The sequence below is a fragment of the Chaetodon trifascialis genome, chromosome 23, assembly GCF_039877785.1.
Source record: "Chaetodon trifascialis isolate fChaTrf1 chromosome 23, fChaTrf1.hap1, whole genome shotgun sequence".
Classification (NCBI taxonomy): Eukaryota; Metazoa; Chordata; class Actinopteri; order Chaetodontiformes; family Chaetodontidae; genus Chaetodon; species Chaetodon trifascialis.
This window is the reverse complement of record NC_092078.1, coordinates 17385006-17399989: the sequence shown is the minus strand read 5'-3', so window position 1 is coordinate 17399989 and position 14984 is coordinate 17385006. Positions and strand designations below refer to the sequence as shown.

At 42.1% G+C, this 14984-nt stretch overlaps 1 protein-coding gene across 1 annotated transcript in view; it reads left to right on the top strand.

The window, feature by feature from the left end:
• Positions 1-14984, top strand: part of adam19a (ADAM metallopeptidase domain 19a) — a 170533-nt gene that overhangs the window by 126360 nt on the left and 29189 nt on the right. The window contains exons 7-12 of the mRNA XM_070993711.1: positions 263-328; positions 945-1016; positions 1370-1536; positions 6164-6248; positions 13245-13387; positions 13707-13884. Coding sequence (XP_070849812.1) covers positions 263-328; positions 945-1016; positions 1370-1536; positions 6164-6248; positions 13245-13387; positions 13707-13884 — 711 coding nt within the window. The remainder of the gene's footprint in view (positions 1-262; positions 329-944; positions 1017-1369; positions 1537-6163; positions 6249-13244; positions 13388-13706; positions 13885-14984) is intronic.

Genomic DNA, 14984 nt, shown 5'->3' with positions numbered 1-14984 from the left:
CTTCTGGTCGAGTTCTCTGGTTCTCAGAGCTCCTCACAGTGTCATGGTAGTTGTTAGTCTGAGTCACTTTAGAGTGAAGTGTAGTCCCAGGAATTGTCACATGAGGCCAAAGGTGAGTGGTGAATATTATTGAATATACTAATATACTATTCAAATGTGACTAGAATAATATAGTGTAGTAAGTATAGCATCAAGTAGCATAGCATAGAGGCCTGGCGTTCTGTGCATAACCATGTTCCCATCTGCCTTTGTCTACTGTCAGGTTAAAAGGAACACTTGGGGTACAACCAAGTACATGGAGCTGTACATAGTGGCTGACAACACACTGGTAAGTTGACAGTAACTCTCCAGCTACTCCATCCATGCCGCAGCAGAACATTCCCTGGTACATCAGTGCGAGCGCCACATTTGTCCACTGTCATCAGTCAACCAAAAAATGACACAGCGGGATGGAAACAGGGTCCGGATCTTAAACAATTATCCCACTGCAGCTAATGGAGCTCTTTCATACTGAGAGCTCAGAGCTGATATGATGAGGCAAACGCATGTGGAGACAAGGCGGAGGGATTTGTCTGCTTAATGAGGGAGAGAATTTAGGTGGAATCTAAAGGTGGAAGGGCTTTTAGATAGACACTAAGCTACAGTGATGAGATGCTATGTCTTCATAAAGGGCCGTTTAGGATTCGGCCTGCTACATAAATGCCATGGTAACAGCACATGGTGATGAATACGAGTCGGGTCCTCTCCTTCTGTAAATGGTATAATTATGATGATGGACCAGGGTAGAAGTGGTAAAACAGGGCTGGTCTGATTTAGCGTTGTTTTCATGAGTCATTAGTCTCTGCACAGAACTTAAAAAAGGATTGTCTCTAACATTTTATTTATTTTTCTGACCACTGACCTCATTCATGCGCTAATACTCCTCCATCTTCCCTGTCCTGCAGTTTAGACGGCAGAATAAGGACTATGAAAAGACCAAGACGAGGATAATGGAAATTGCCAATTACGTGGATAAGGTAAGGCTGATGGGTTCCTCTGCTGCGCTGCAGTTCTCCAGAGAACAAAACAGCTCCATTCAGCAACTGCTTGACACTGTACATTTGTCACATATTTTGATGTCATCTATTGCTAATCTGCTTTGAAGTCTGGTGTCTTTGATGTTCCACATAAATAATGAGTGAGCGAAAATTGTACACAAATATCTGCAGTCCAATGACGCCTCATCAGGATTTAATCATTAATGTCCTTCAACAACCCTTAAGAGGAGATTTAGGAGACATTGCCTTATGTGACCAGACTGTGTTATGGGAGCTTGTGAAAAGGTTGTGCGTGTGCAGGTACATATTTGTTGTTGTTTTCGTGTGTTCAGTTCTATAGGGCTCTGAACATCCGTGTGCCTCTGATTGGTCTGGAGGTTTGGACCGACAGGGATCAGTGTATTGTCAAAGAGGAGCCAAATGCCACCCTCTGGTCCTTCCTCCAGTGGAGGCAGAAGCTGAAGTCCCGCAAGAAACATGACAACGCCCAGCTGCTGACGTAAGCAATGGACAGATGCACACACGCTGACACGCACACACCTAAGCTATGCCAGCCATGTGCCAAAGCAACACATGAGCAACACATGAGTCCACTGTCAGTGTCTGCACTGAATCTGTTCAGTCACAGTTCTGCTGTGAATGTGCTCACAGCCCAAAACACTGTCAGTGTGTCCACACACATACTAAAAGTTGATTTGCCTTCATGCCTATTTGGTTCTTTTGATCCAAACCAAAGAAAAAAATAAAGTTAGTAAAAGCTTTTTAGTTCAGGTCACACCTTTTCAGATGGTCTCAGTCTGATTATTTAAATAAAGTGACATTGTTTACAGTAGGGATGTGCGCACTTAGTCGAGTAGTTGATTAAACACATTTATATAATGGGGTAATCTGTTCACAATGCACAGCAGGGTGTCTGTTATCTGGTAATTAGATTCTTTTTTTTTCTGACATGTTAAAGTCTCTCCAGTCACAATGATGTTGAAAATAATGACAGAGTTGGATGTGAAAATATACTGCCTCCTCGCTGCTTCTCTCTACAGATTTGGTGAATTAAGGGTTTATTTTGACCAAACCAGAGTTGATAGTGATGGTTGTGGAACAGTGGAAACGCAGCAGGTAGTGCGCGTGCCTCACAGCAAGAAGGTCGCTGGTTCGATTCCCGGGTCAGGCCTTTCTGTGTGAAGTTTGCATGTTCTTCCCGTGCATGCGTGGGTTTTCTCCGGGCACTCCGGCTTCCTCACACAGACCAAAAACATGCTCATTAGGTTGATTGGTGACTCTAAATTGCCCGTAGGTGTGAGTGTGAATGGTTGTGTGTTTGTGCCCTGCGATCGGCGGGCGACCGGTCCAGGGTGTACCCCGCCTCCTGCCCGTTGACAGCCGAGATAGGCTCCGGCCCCCCCGCGACCCCAAAAGAGATAAGCGGCATAGAAAATGGATGGATGGATGGTTTTAGTGAAATGTTTTGCGATGATAAAATGACTGTTTCTGTAAATGGAGTCTGGTGGCTTTGGCCAAAGTGATATAGCAGCTGTTTCTGGTTAAACAGACACGATCTTTCTCTTTAACTAAAGAGAAAGTTTTGGCAATGAGCCAAAAAATCCTTATTTTATAGTTCACCTGCTCTGCAGAAACTCATAGAGACTCAAGCTAAGTTAAACTAAACTTATCTATTTGATGTAAGAGGCGTCACTTTGCAGGATTCAGGACTCATTCGTTGGTAGGTGAACTGTATTGAACACTGATTGCCTTCTTAATGGGAAACTGAGAGCATTTTCCAGTTAAGCATCTAGTTACCATTATTATTATTTTCCATGTTTGTTAGGAGTCTATTCACACTAACATCGGCTCATATCAATATCATTAATTTTGTAAGAAAGTCAAAATATTAAACAATAATCGCCTAATTGGGCGCACACCCCACAGTGTCTGCATGTGCACAATGTCTCCTGGACAAGGGGTCCTAACAAATGTAGTGTTATGAATAACTCTGGACAGCCCACAGTTTTATAACTCAGAGTATACAATTGATTTGGAAAGCTGTGTTTGCACTTGCACATCATGCATGACAAAAATAGTGATACTTACTATAGAATGTAATGTGCATGGATTTGTTTGCCAGGTTTTGTTTACAGTGTTCTACTAAAGGAGAGAGAGACAGAGAGAGAGAAAGAGAGAGAGAGAGAGAGAGAGAGAGAGAGAGAGAGAGAGAGAGAGAAGCAGAGTAAGAGATCAAGTGAGAGAGACATGGGAGACAAGGAGTTTCACATCCAGCCGTATTGTTCATTCACACCCAGGCACAGCTGCCAGCACCGTTCCTTTTTCTTTTTGGAAAACTGGAGACTCAAGGAATTTTTGCAGCCTGCATAAGCAGAATTCACCAAACAAATGGGAAAAAAATATCTAAACTAGAACTTGAAAACAAAAAAAATGAAGCCAGACTATGACAGCTGCCCAGACTCACTACCAACTGCTACCACCTTATGTGGCATCTGATGCAACTCAGAGACGTGGTCTAAACTACTTTGTCTGCCATTATGGCTTATAAAACATATAAAATCCTGTATATTCTTATCATTTCCATTATGCCTTCAGTATAAATTCGCCAAGAAATTCAGTCTACAAGTTGCTCTTTAAAATGCAGTACAGTGCGGCAGCAGCGCTGTGGCTAAACGAATCCAGTGTTGACATTGAAGAGGGACTGCAGCTGTTGCTACAGCTGCCTATAGGAGCCACTTAATGCTCACACTTTACATTCTTATCTATGACTATAAACTGGTTTGTGCACTTCAAGTCTAGTTTCTTCTGATTTAACTATGTGGCCTGTGTAGACAGGCTGTTAGACTCAGTGATAAGAAGAACATCAGCCCTGACTTAGCAGAGGAATTACCATTTGCAAATACTGTGCGCTTTTAGATAAGCCAACAGGGGTAACACGACCATCTGTAGCGCCTTACGGGGGCGTTCATAGTGACTTATAATGCATTCGTTCTGCTTTATGGCTACATTGATAAACACACAGAATGCTCTCTGATGCACTGTATCAACAGGAGAGCTGCCAGTGTCTGGTCTGGACTCTCCTCCTCGAGAAAATAAAGGAAAGTGCTTCTATAAACAACAGCAAAAGCCTGGGCTGAAATGAAATGAGTGCACATAATCTTGGTAAATAACATGCTGGGGATTGGACCCCTGCAACTGATTTGTTGGAAAATTAACCACCACAGGTCAGAGAACACGGAGTTGTCAGTCATTTATTTTGAAATAACAGTTCGTTTCTGCTTCCTTCTTTTTCGGTCTTGCTGTCTCTGCCGCCGTTACTGGTGCAGAAGTCACTCACAAGCAAGTCCAAGTCCTTATATGTGAGATGAGACTGAGGACAAAAGACTTGGCTTAAAGTTTGGTCTTTGAGAAGGACTTGATATTCATATACCTTAGACAGAAAAAGATAGAAGTTCAAACTGCAAAATTCACTCCGACAACATCCAAACTTCACAGCAGTCCAGATAACTCACCTAAGTAGATAAACATCTGTGTGTCTTAATCGATCATGCGGCATTAAGCACAGCATCCATCTGAAACTGTGAAGGTGTCTGTTCAGCAGGTACCGATGCAAAATACTGTCAGGGGAACTTGTTTTGGTGGAACTTTTGCAGGTATAAAGGCTAACTGTGCTATTAAAATGGCCCCATCCTGCAAAGAAAAGCTAACAGCTACTAGCTTGCTTACAGTCCTACCATTAGCAACCAGGCTAGGGTTAAGCTAACTTGCCACATTCAGCATAGATTGACAAGCAGGTTTCTAGCTCTGAGGTTGTTCTTGATTTCAACGGTAACATGCAAATAGCGGAAGGGTCCGCTATTAGCCGCCTGAAATAGGCAGCCAATTGCAGCTTATACCCACAGTTAACATGCAGTGAGTCAGACTACTTCTAATCACAAGTACTAGAGCTTTGTGACCGTCTCAATCATTTAACTTTTCATGGCTATTCATGCAGCCTGACGAAGAGAGAGAGAAGAGTGAGCAAGTTATACAGACATGAAAAGAAGACAGATGACTGATGTGGTCTTCCTCAGTGAAGAACGAAACACACCTGCATTTAATGCACATAATGAAACATCACATCGTTATCACTGCATCAGTCCCATTTGACTGGAGAGACCTGACATCACCAACAGACCATAAAAACAGGTCTGTTTTTACCTCTTTAGCTGAGGAAGGCCAGGCCAATTGAAATGATTTCATATCCACCTCAAATAAAGAAGTGAACTGGTATTTCAAGTTACACATTACTCAAGACATTTTACTTCCACTTGAGTAATTGTTTGAACAAAGTGTCTTTACTAGAGTACAGTTTCTGGTAACTCAACCCACCTCTGACTAACACTTACTCAACAATTACGCGTCATTCTTCCATTGTTATTCGCCTCAGGAGGAACTAATCAGTAAAACAAGCTGCATTCATCTTTGTTTGGCGTGAGAACCTGCAGACTCTCTGCCCTCCTGATGTTAGTACACAGGGACATAATCATCATTGTACCTCAGCTAATAACAAAGCTGATTAACTCCACATCCTCTCACATACGCCTCCTGTCCCCCGATGAGCTTCTGTGTGGCTCTAATGACAGAAGCACTCCCAGCATTGGGTCAGATAATTTCATATTTCGTTAGCGTTTCAATTGGCAAATGATTAGTTAAAGAGATTTTATTAAGCCGAAGATCTCGCTTCAGTTGCCTGTAATTAGACTGAACAATCCAGCATGCCAGCAGCATCGCAACTTGACTGCCGGCGTGCACACACTCTGATACACACACCTATACATTCATCCATAAGCAGTGAATTGTTGGCCCTTCTTGCTCCATAATTAGTTGTGCTGTTTTGTTTGGATTCATCAGACAAGGCTTGATTTTGTTTTTAGATGCTAAGTGACAACTGCCAGGATCCACAGGGTGGACTGAGGTTCCTCACAGGCCCTCTTCCACATCTGACAGGCTTGTCATTTCCGCCACTGTGCACTGCTATTGCAGCTGCAATCAATGTGCATTCACTGTGGAGCCTGAAAGTGAGCAAGGAGGCGATTAAGGTTAACTGATTTTTCGTTATGTGTGTGTTTGTGTGGCTCTCATAGCGGGGTGATTTTCAAGGGGACAACTATCGGAATGGCACCGCTGGAGGGGATGTGCAGTCTGGAGAACTCTGGAGGCATCAACGTGGTATGTGGGAATACATTTTTCCGTTTTTTCTTCCAGGCACTCATAAAGACCTGAACCCGAACCCCTTTTCTCACAGCTTGATTTCATCTTTCATTGATTGTCTTTGCTTTTGTGCGTGCTGAGTGTCCTCCACAGTATATACTTTTGGTCTTCACTTGTTCCTCTTTGCATTTCCTTTTGGTTTTTGTTTAGGGTCCATGTTAGAATTATAATTCATGAGGATTACTTTATTGTGCAGAGGTGAGATGTGAAATCAGTGTTTTAATTATCACCAGCTCTGCAGTACCCTTCAGCTCCATGGAGCTTTTTAGCCTCTTTCAGCTCATTGTTTTGGTTTTACAGCCAGACACTTCTCTACTTTGCTTCAGTCTCATGACTCTCAGCAGCAGCAGGCAGGCAGCTGTTTTCAGAGATAAAGCTCTGAAAAGCCACTGTGCACTACCTGCTCAGCAGCAAACAGCAGACAGACACATTAGAGACTAGCTGGTGAACGTAGTGCAGCGTTTAGTAGCTAAAGAGCCGGATATTTCCCTCAGAAGTTGCAAGAGATGCCCAGGAGTTGGTATGCTTACACTGGGATTATTATTTTCTTTATTTTTTCTATTCCGTCAACCTTTAAACTTAAATCTGGAACTTTGTGTTTCAGCTTTAAAAGTGCTATATGCATAATAAAGATACTAATTATTGTTGTTATTATTCTGTTATGTGAGGCTGCACTACTCTAAATGTACTAAAACCTCTAATTATCTGTATGATTATTAATCTGTCTTGATTAATCAATACATTTTTTTGTCCTTTAAAACATCAGAAAATTATTTTCTCTGAACAACAGTCCACAACCCAGTGATATTCAGATATCATAAAAGACTTAAGTCACAGAAACTTGCCCATTTATAGTAAGTGGTTATACAGTTAGATATGGAGAAAAAGATTCTGCAACAACGATTCTGCTGAGTGAGCTAATCCCCCCCAATAAACACCCTCAAGAGCATAAATCTTAAATCAACAACACGAAACACCGCATAGGAGGTTGGGATAGTGGAGGGAGCTGCAGCAGCAAACCGTGTTGGCCTGGGAATAGTCAGCAGAGTAACAGTGATAGTGTCAGATTATGATGTCCACGCTGTACACCTGCACGGCTATGATTGGACGTTAGTCTGACTGTACTAATACCATGTTTCATTTTAGTCAGAGACACGTCAAGGAATTGACAGTTTAAAGCAAATTCTCGTATAGTTTGATTCGTTAGAAAAGACTCTGCTGTTTGAGGAAGCTGTCAATCAATCGAGCAGCGACAAAGACTCTGCTGAGAAAGCTAATCCCCAAAACAAAGTGACTGCTCCTTGCTTACTAAGTGTTAGCAGAGAATGCATTAGAACCCCCAAAACAACAGAGCCACTGCGGTCCACCCTCCTAAATCCATGCAACAAACATGTTGCAATTTTCCTCCAATGCTAGCGAAGCCCTCCTCTGGGATGAAGCTCGGACAACATCCTAACTATCCTCAGATAAACATGCAACAGGATAGGTGAGAGTGTCATGATTTGGTATGAAAGGAGCATCCTGGAAAGGCTCGGTTGTTGACAAGCGAGAATGGATCGAGGTTCACCAGTGTGTGATATCACTGCATGGACTCAGGAACACTTTGGAAAACCACTGTCGGTAAACACCGTTCATTTGCTAATGATTGCATTCTGTTTACTTTTGTTTACTTTTTTCTCAGCCTCTCTTAATTGGAATTGGAGTTGTAGTTCAGACAGAATAAATCAAACGAACATTTAGCGGGATAGTTTCCTGATTCAAGGGAAATATTCTATACTGAATGAACCTGGCCTATGAGAATCAGAAAAAAAATGCTAGACAAATGCTACAACAGCGCTTCCCATCCAAGATATAACTCAATGATATTGATTACTCTCAGATGAACATAGGACAAGATACCAACAGTATTTTGATGGGAAATATTCCACAAATAAAATGTGCAGAGATCTGCAAAACACAAACTGCTGTAGGCAAGCCAGACCACCTCGCCTACAGATAACTATGTCTGTAGTGAGCAGGAGCCCAGCTGGACATTCCTTCATATTCCACATATACCCATAACACCCATAAACCAGTAAATGTCATGCATGAGAAAACCGAAAACCCCCTGAACAACTCGAAACCACAAAGGGAAAATATGTCCCAGACTCTGCAGCTTTGACAGAACCACTGAATTATTACATGAACATCATTTTTTTGTTTAATACCAATGTAATTGAATACACATACGTTGTGATTTTATTGGCAGAGATGCAGCAGCATAGCAAATTGAACAGCCAGCCCACATTGCACACAAGAGACCATGCAGAGCCATAAATGCCATTGATCCATGCTCATCACAAATTGTATCTGAACAACAGCACAGCAGCAGAGCTGAACCAGGAAAGAGCCAACAACAATGCAGCTACAGCTGCTGTGCCTTGCTGGCATTGCCAGCCAAACATAACCTGTACTGAGCTGAAGCACGCCAGGTTACTATCAATGAAATGAAAGCACAGGCAGAACAGCAGCAGATGCTAAGCTTGCAGCCTGGTACAATGGCGAGTCAAAAACATGTGAACAGGCCCCTGACGGAGTGGTCACAGTTCAACAGCAAACACAGGAAAACTCTGCTTCTGGCATCTGAAGAGATGACTGTTTGACAAGCAGCTGACCACTGCAGACAGCGCGCCGCAGGAGGCTCATGGCTCACTGTGCTCATAAAGATCAAGACGAGAAGCACAGATCACGTCAGGTCAGCTGCAGCAGCAAAGAGCGTTAGCGTGGGCAGAGTGAACAGTGATAGTCTCAGTTATAATATCCACGCTTTGCAACTGCATGATTGTGTCTCGCCACACAGCTGTTCTCTCTGCTTTCTCTCTTTATGCTAAACTTAAAAAGATTATTATTGTAGCTACAATAAGGACATGCACCTCAGTAAAAACTAAGGTCGGGAAAATTCAGTCTCTTCTAGACAAAGAGCTTCCTTCTGATTTGCTCATTTCTCAAAGTACCTAGCTTTTGACTAGTTGGCAATGGCGTGCGCCGTCAATAATTTCATTGGCTTATTAATAACTCCACTTCAAAATCTGGCCAATTTCAACAAAGTTCTGTTCTGAACATGCAGTGATCACGCTGTCTCATATTCCTGAACTCACAAACATGCACAAACACACAGAGAACATAGACCTCCCATTCTGTGTCTACCCATCACAGAACATGTTTTCCATCTGGTCTCATTCAGTGGGGCCACTGTGACACAGAAAATAGAGTGAGAGAATATATAGACCGAAGATGATGATAACTAATCATTTTACTTCCCCATTATCCCCTTTTTTACAATTTTACATGACAAAAATTTCAGTATAACTGGAGAAATGGGGTACAAGATTCATTGTAACTGAATAAGTTTCTTATACAGGGAAAAAAAACTTCAGGATTATAATATGAGGAAAAATCCAAAATACACTTGAGTATGTGAAATATATGAGCATATATCAGATTATTTCAAAATGAGTGAAATGAAAGGTAAATGCATTAACTTAAGTATGAAACTCAAAAGACAAACATGGGTCAACCAAACACAAATTACACTTTCCATCAGAAAAAAAATTATGTATATGATAATGATCAATGACAAATGAATGTAAACGGAATATAAACTTAAGTGGTTTTGTGGTAAAACATGCGCTCTTCTTGCATTTGGTAGACGTAATTTCCTCGTCGCTGAATGGAGCTGCTAGCTTTCTCCAGGTCACCAGCAGCTCTGTTCTGTAGCATAGCTCTCATGTAGGCGAACTCAGAGGACGCAGATATTTCCAGCATGCTAAAAGCACAACATCATTTGTAAGGGAAATCATCATGCAAGTAGAGCTATAATTGTTTCCATTACCTGTGTACCCACATTTATCATCAACCAGTAAATGTGAATGAGTATATTGATTAAGTGTATTAAGTAAGAGAACTTGCACTGAAGGCTGCACTGCTCTGGCAGTCAATGATGTAGTAACAATCCTGTGGTTCATAGCTTTGGCACAGCTCATGCTACACATAGCCATGAAGAAAAATGCCAATATAGCTCCAGTAAGAGGCAGGACTAACTGCAATATACCTGATCATTGTCAGCCAGCTATGATAAGGATCAGCTTAACTGGGCTTTGAATGCAAAGCAGATCTGAAATGTCTTAAAGCAGACATGATATCAGTCAAATTATCTGGAGCTTCTGTAATCAAAGTCATGCACGCTCTACCAGTCAAATTTAAAGCTGCACACAAACCCCCAGTTCTGACTTACAGAAAATACAAGGCTTTCTGATGTTTCGGCAAGGAACGAGACTTTAAAGTATCCTCAATGAGTGAAAAACTGTTCACGGTAGCATTTGCAAAAGATAAACTATCCTTATCCTTAACTAGGGTCCTTAACATAAATGTCATTTTGTGTTTGAGTGACTTTTCCACTTGACTTGTCATTGATTTGTCATTCAAATCAAACTGACTGACAGTGTGAGCATAATAACAGCATCCTGACCAATACCTTGGTCAATGATGATAGTAATTTGATCCCCACACGTAAAAACGTGATCTACTAAAAAAATGCTTTACTGTACACATGTTTAGGATCAACACAGTGTGGAAAAGCATTATTATTCTATTTTAAAGACCTGATGGATCTATATGAGGCAAATCCCGTTGCCTCAGTGAACGGACCCTCCTCTCTGCTGCAGCCTCTCTTGGTTTGTGCAGGGTTTCACATTCAAGTCTTGCCTTGTTGCCTGCAGCTTTGCTCAGCTTGTCTATATATAAGACTGTATGGCTTCGTATATGTGTGCAGCAGTGGACTGAGAGATCGATAGCTTTTCCAGGCTTGATTGGTTTCTAATAGGCTGTTACCTCTTCTTTGGGCAGAGGTGGCCTGTAGAGTCCACATGTCCTGTGGCTGAGCAGTGGAGGCACCGCTCACCACCACACAACCAGCACGTTGCCTCTGTGGTTTGGCCCTCTGAGTGCTAAAGAGCATGTGAGGGATTTCACTGCAGAATATCAGCTCTTCCACGCAGTTAACACCCCCTGTTTTATACAGTATGCATAATTCAGAGGCAGAGCTAAGAGTGAGTGACAGCTTTCAGCAGATCAAAGAGGAGCTAAATTCATCTCAATACTGTCACGACTGTGTTCATAAAGACGTTTTTTTACCCTCAGAACCAGGATGTTGTAGCTGTTCGTCCCTTCTGTGGGAGTTTAGCTTAAACTCTACTGTACATCCTCTTCAAACACATGTACTGGTGACTTTTTTCACTCATTTTCTTTTCTTCCTGTGTGTCCTCCTGAATGCCTCATATCAGCAAGCCATTTAGCAAGTCTCATCAAGTCATTTTTATCCAGTATCCTGTAGGAATCCGTGTAGATCAGTTGGGTGATGCACTGCTTTGGTCCAGACTGAAATATTTTGACAAATAATTTGATGGGTTGCTGTGAAATTTGATCCCCACAGGATGAATCCTAATGACTTTGGGGAGTCTGTTAACTTTTCATTGAAGGAGCATCATAAGGTCAACATTTCAAATTGTCCAATACTTGGATAAATGACCAAATAGACCAAATAAATACCAACATTCCCATCAGCCTCAGCTTGTGTTGTGTTAGTGATCATGATAAGCATTATATGTACCTGCTAAACATCAGCATGTTAGCTTTGTCGTTGTGAACTCAAATAATCCCTGTGATTGAATACAGCATCACGGTCGCTGGCCTGGCTCAATCAGTTACACTCCACCACGTTTACAAAAAGGCCATCTCATTTTTAAACACAATTTTTGTGTGAAAACAACTTCAGTGCTTCCAGGTCGTTTTTGCAAAGACCTCCGTCCACCTGAAGTGAAACACCTGAACAACAACTCTAAATCTCTTCTTCTTCTTTGCCATCTTTTGGCTGTGGTCAGGGACCAGCTGACCAAATCATTATTTTATAACAACTGACGAATTCACCATAAATACACGTTAATGACAACAGCTGTGCTGTATTATCCACTATATCGGTGTGTAAAATGAGTGATCGCAGACAAAGTTACAGGTGACAGAGTCCTTCTTAACTTGAGCGACACACAGTTCTGGACTTTCACTGGGCAGTTCACATCAAACATTTTGCGAAAGCTTCTTTTTGCCCATACACAGCGAGCAGCATTAAGCACTCTGGAGGCTGTTTAGGATAACCTCTGTTTTGAAGGGAGAAAAATACGGTTTTAGTCTGGACAGAGTGCTGAAACAGACAAAAAGGTGCTTTTACAGATTTACTCTGGCTGTACTCTGTATGCTGGTGAAGAGTGTGGGGTTTGTGGATGCTGAAACTAAGAATTGTTTTTAGTTAAATATTTTCATGGCTGAAAGCGCTGTTGTCTGACCCTGACTGCCACTATGTGAAGATGAATTACTGTAGAATAAAGGTAATCATGTTTTTTTTCCCCCCACTACAATCTTCCTTGTGAATGCATGGAAATCCCATCAGCGCTCTGTTTAAACCCTCCTTTCAGGCAGATCATTTTTCCCAACAACACTATCACAAATTGTGTTTACCTTTACCTTAGTGAATCCAGTGGAAGACATAATCAGTCTTTCTTAACATGTCTCATCTTACTTTGTGCAATCTTCCTTTCAATGCACACGCAATACGGAGAAGGCTGCACCATGCAAAAGATACACCCAAGTGTCCCTGAAGGCAGCGGGTTCACTGTGCCACTATGTGTTAGAATACTGTATGCACCACTAAAGCACCATATACACTGAAATAATAGAGGTCTTAAGGTGAAATCTGCATTATTACTTAATGCAGGCCTGTCCTTATGGCCTTAGGTTCATAAATGGCCTGATTGGCAGTTCCTGTGCTTACAACCTAACTGGGTGTTTGCGTTGATGCAGCCATGCCTATGAGTCAGTGATGTTGAGTCATATAAATGAGAGCTCTCTCTAATTCGCCCACAGGACCATTCAGAGTTGTCCATCGGCGCCGCAGCCACCATGGCCCACGAGATCGGCCACAACTTCGGTATGAGCCACGACCATGACGGCTGCTGCGTGGAGGCCACCGCCGAGCAGGGAGGCTGCGTAATGGCTGCTGCCACCGGGTGAGCCTCAGGCACCGCATCAGGCTTCAGCACAGAGCTGCTCACACTCAGCTGCTGCCGCTAACAGCGTGGCGTATGAATAACATTTTCATCAGCCGAAGGCAAAAACAAATTACATATTAATGCAGCTGCTTAAAGATAGATGTAAAAATGTGACCATCATAGATTTTTTAGCACCAGGTTTCATTGATATGTTCTCACACAACCCCTCAAAGCACCGCATAGAAACACAAGGAACTGTTGTTACATCTCAGCAAAGCAGCACAAGGAAAGAATCATTTGTGTAATATATTTTTTTGCAAATTTTGCTCCCATCCAGGCATCCGTTCCCACGTGTCTTCAGTCGCTGCAGCAAACGTGACCTGGACAGCTACTTCCAGAAGGGAGGGGGCATGTGTCTCTACAACATGCCCAACATGAAGGACCTGGTGGGGGGCAAGAAATGCGGTAACGGCTTCGTGGAGGACGGAGAGGAGTGTGACTGTGGAGAACCTGATGTGAGCATATTTGTTCCTTGACAGTTGTCCTCCATCAACCCTGTCCCTTCATATCAAATGATTTCTGTTGTTTGTGCCTTTTCACTCACACTGCGGTGTTTTAGAGCTTTAAATGTGTTTTGACACTTCGAAACAAGGTTTGATTTCCATTCACTTCCAAACGTTTTGATGGAGACTTGACATCTGTTGTGACACTGCACAGTGACATAACTTTGACACAAAAATAAGCCTATGTTTTGCTGTGATGTTGCCTTATATCAAGTAACAAAAGGTTGTTGTTTCACTCCGTACTGAAGTGCTTTACCTCAGTTTTCCCATTTATGACAATTAATACTTCTACCTCATGACATTTCAGAGGATAATATTGTACTCTAAGTAATTTTTAAGTACATATTATATATGCATATCATTTTACGTAGAAAAGCCTAAGATAACTTAATTAGTATTGTTAAAAATAGTTATGCAGTTAAAAATCATGTTTTGTATCCCTGTGAAATATGAGCTTTCTTTATATAATCTAAATTAATCAAAGTCATTTTCAGGCATCACTGGTGAAAACATGAGCTGTTTCTCAGGTTTTAGCCTTTGCATTAGCCTCAGCGTCATTGCAGCCTCATCATTTATGCGCTCCGCATTGCATTTGTGCAACTCTGCTGAAACTTTCGTCAAATCGGGATGAAGTGTTTGCGCTCAATAAACCCTGAGCTTAAGTAAACCTTCTTTAAGGTTCAGGCAGCAGAGCAAATTGAAAACAGAGGAAGCAAATTGGTAGCTGACAGCAGCAGCGCCGCTGATGGGGCTGTGTGTTATGACTCCCACTCAGAGTGGATCTGACAGTGGAGCTCAGGCTGCTGACAAGCCACCTGTTCTTAGCATTGCAAATGAGAGGAGCTACAGAAGGCTGCTTAATGGTCTCACCTTGTGATTTCCCCACCAGAGACAAACGTATGATGCTCATGACGCACGTAAAGGTGTGGACTTCCAGATTGTAAACTAAATGAAATTCTCATTTCCTTGTTTTCGGGAAGGGTAGTCACAATCCTTTCAAAGTCAAACCTTTTGCACCCATATTTTACAGTAAAGCTGAAAAGGCAAGAAGA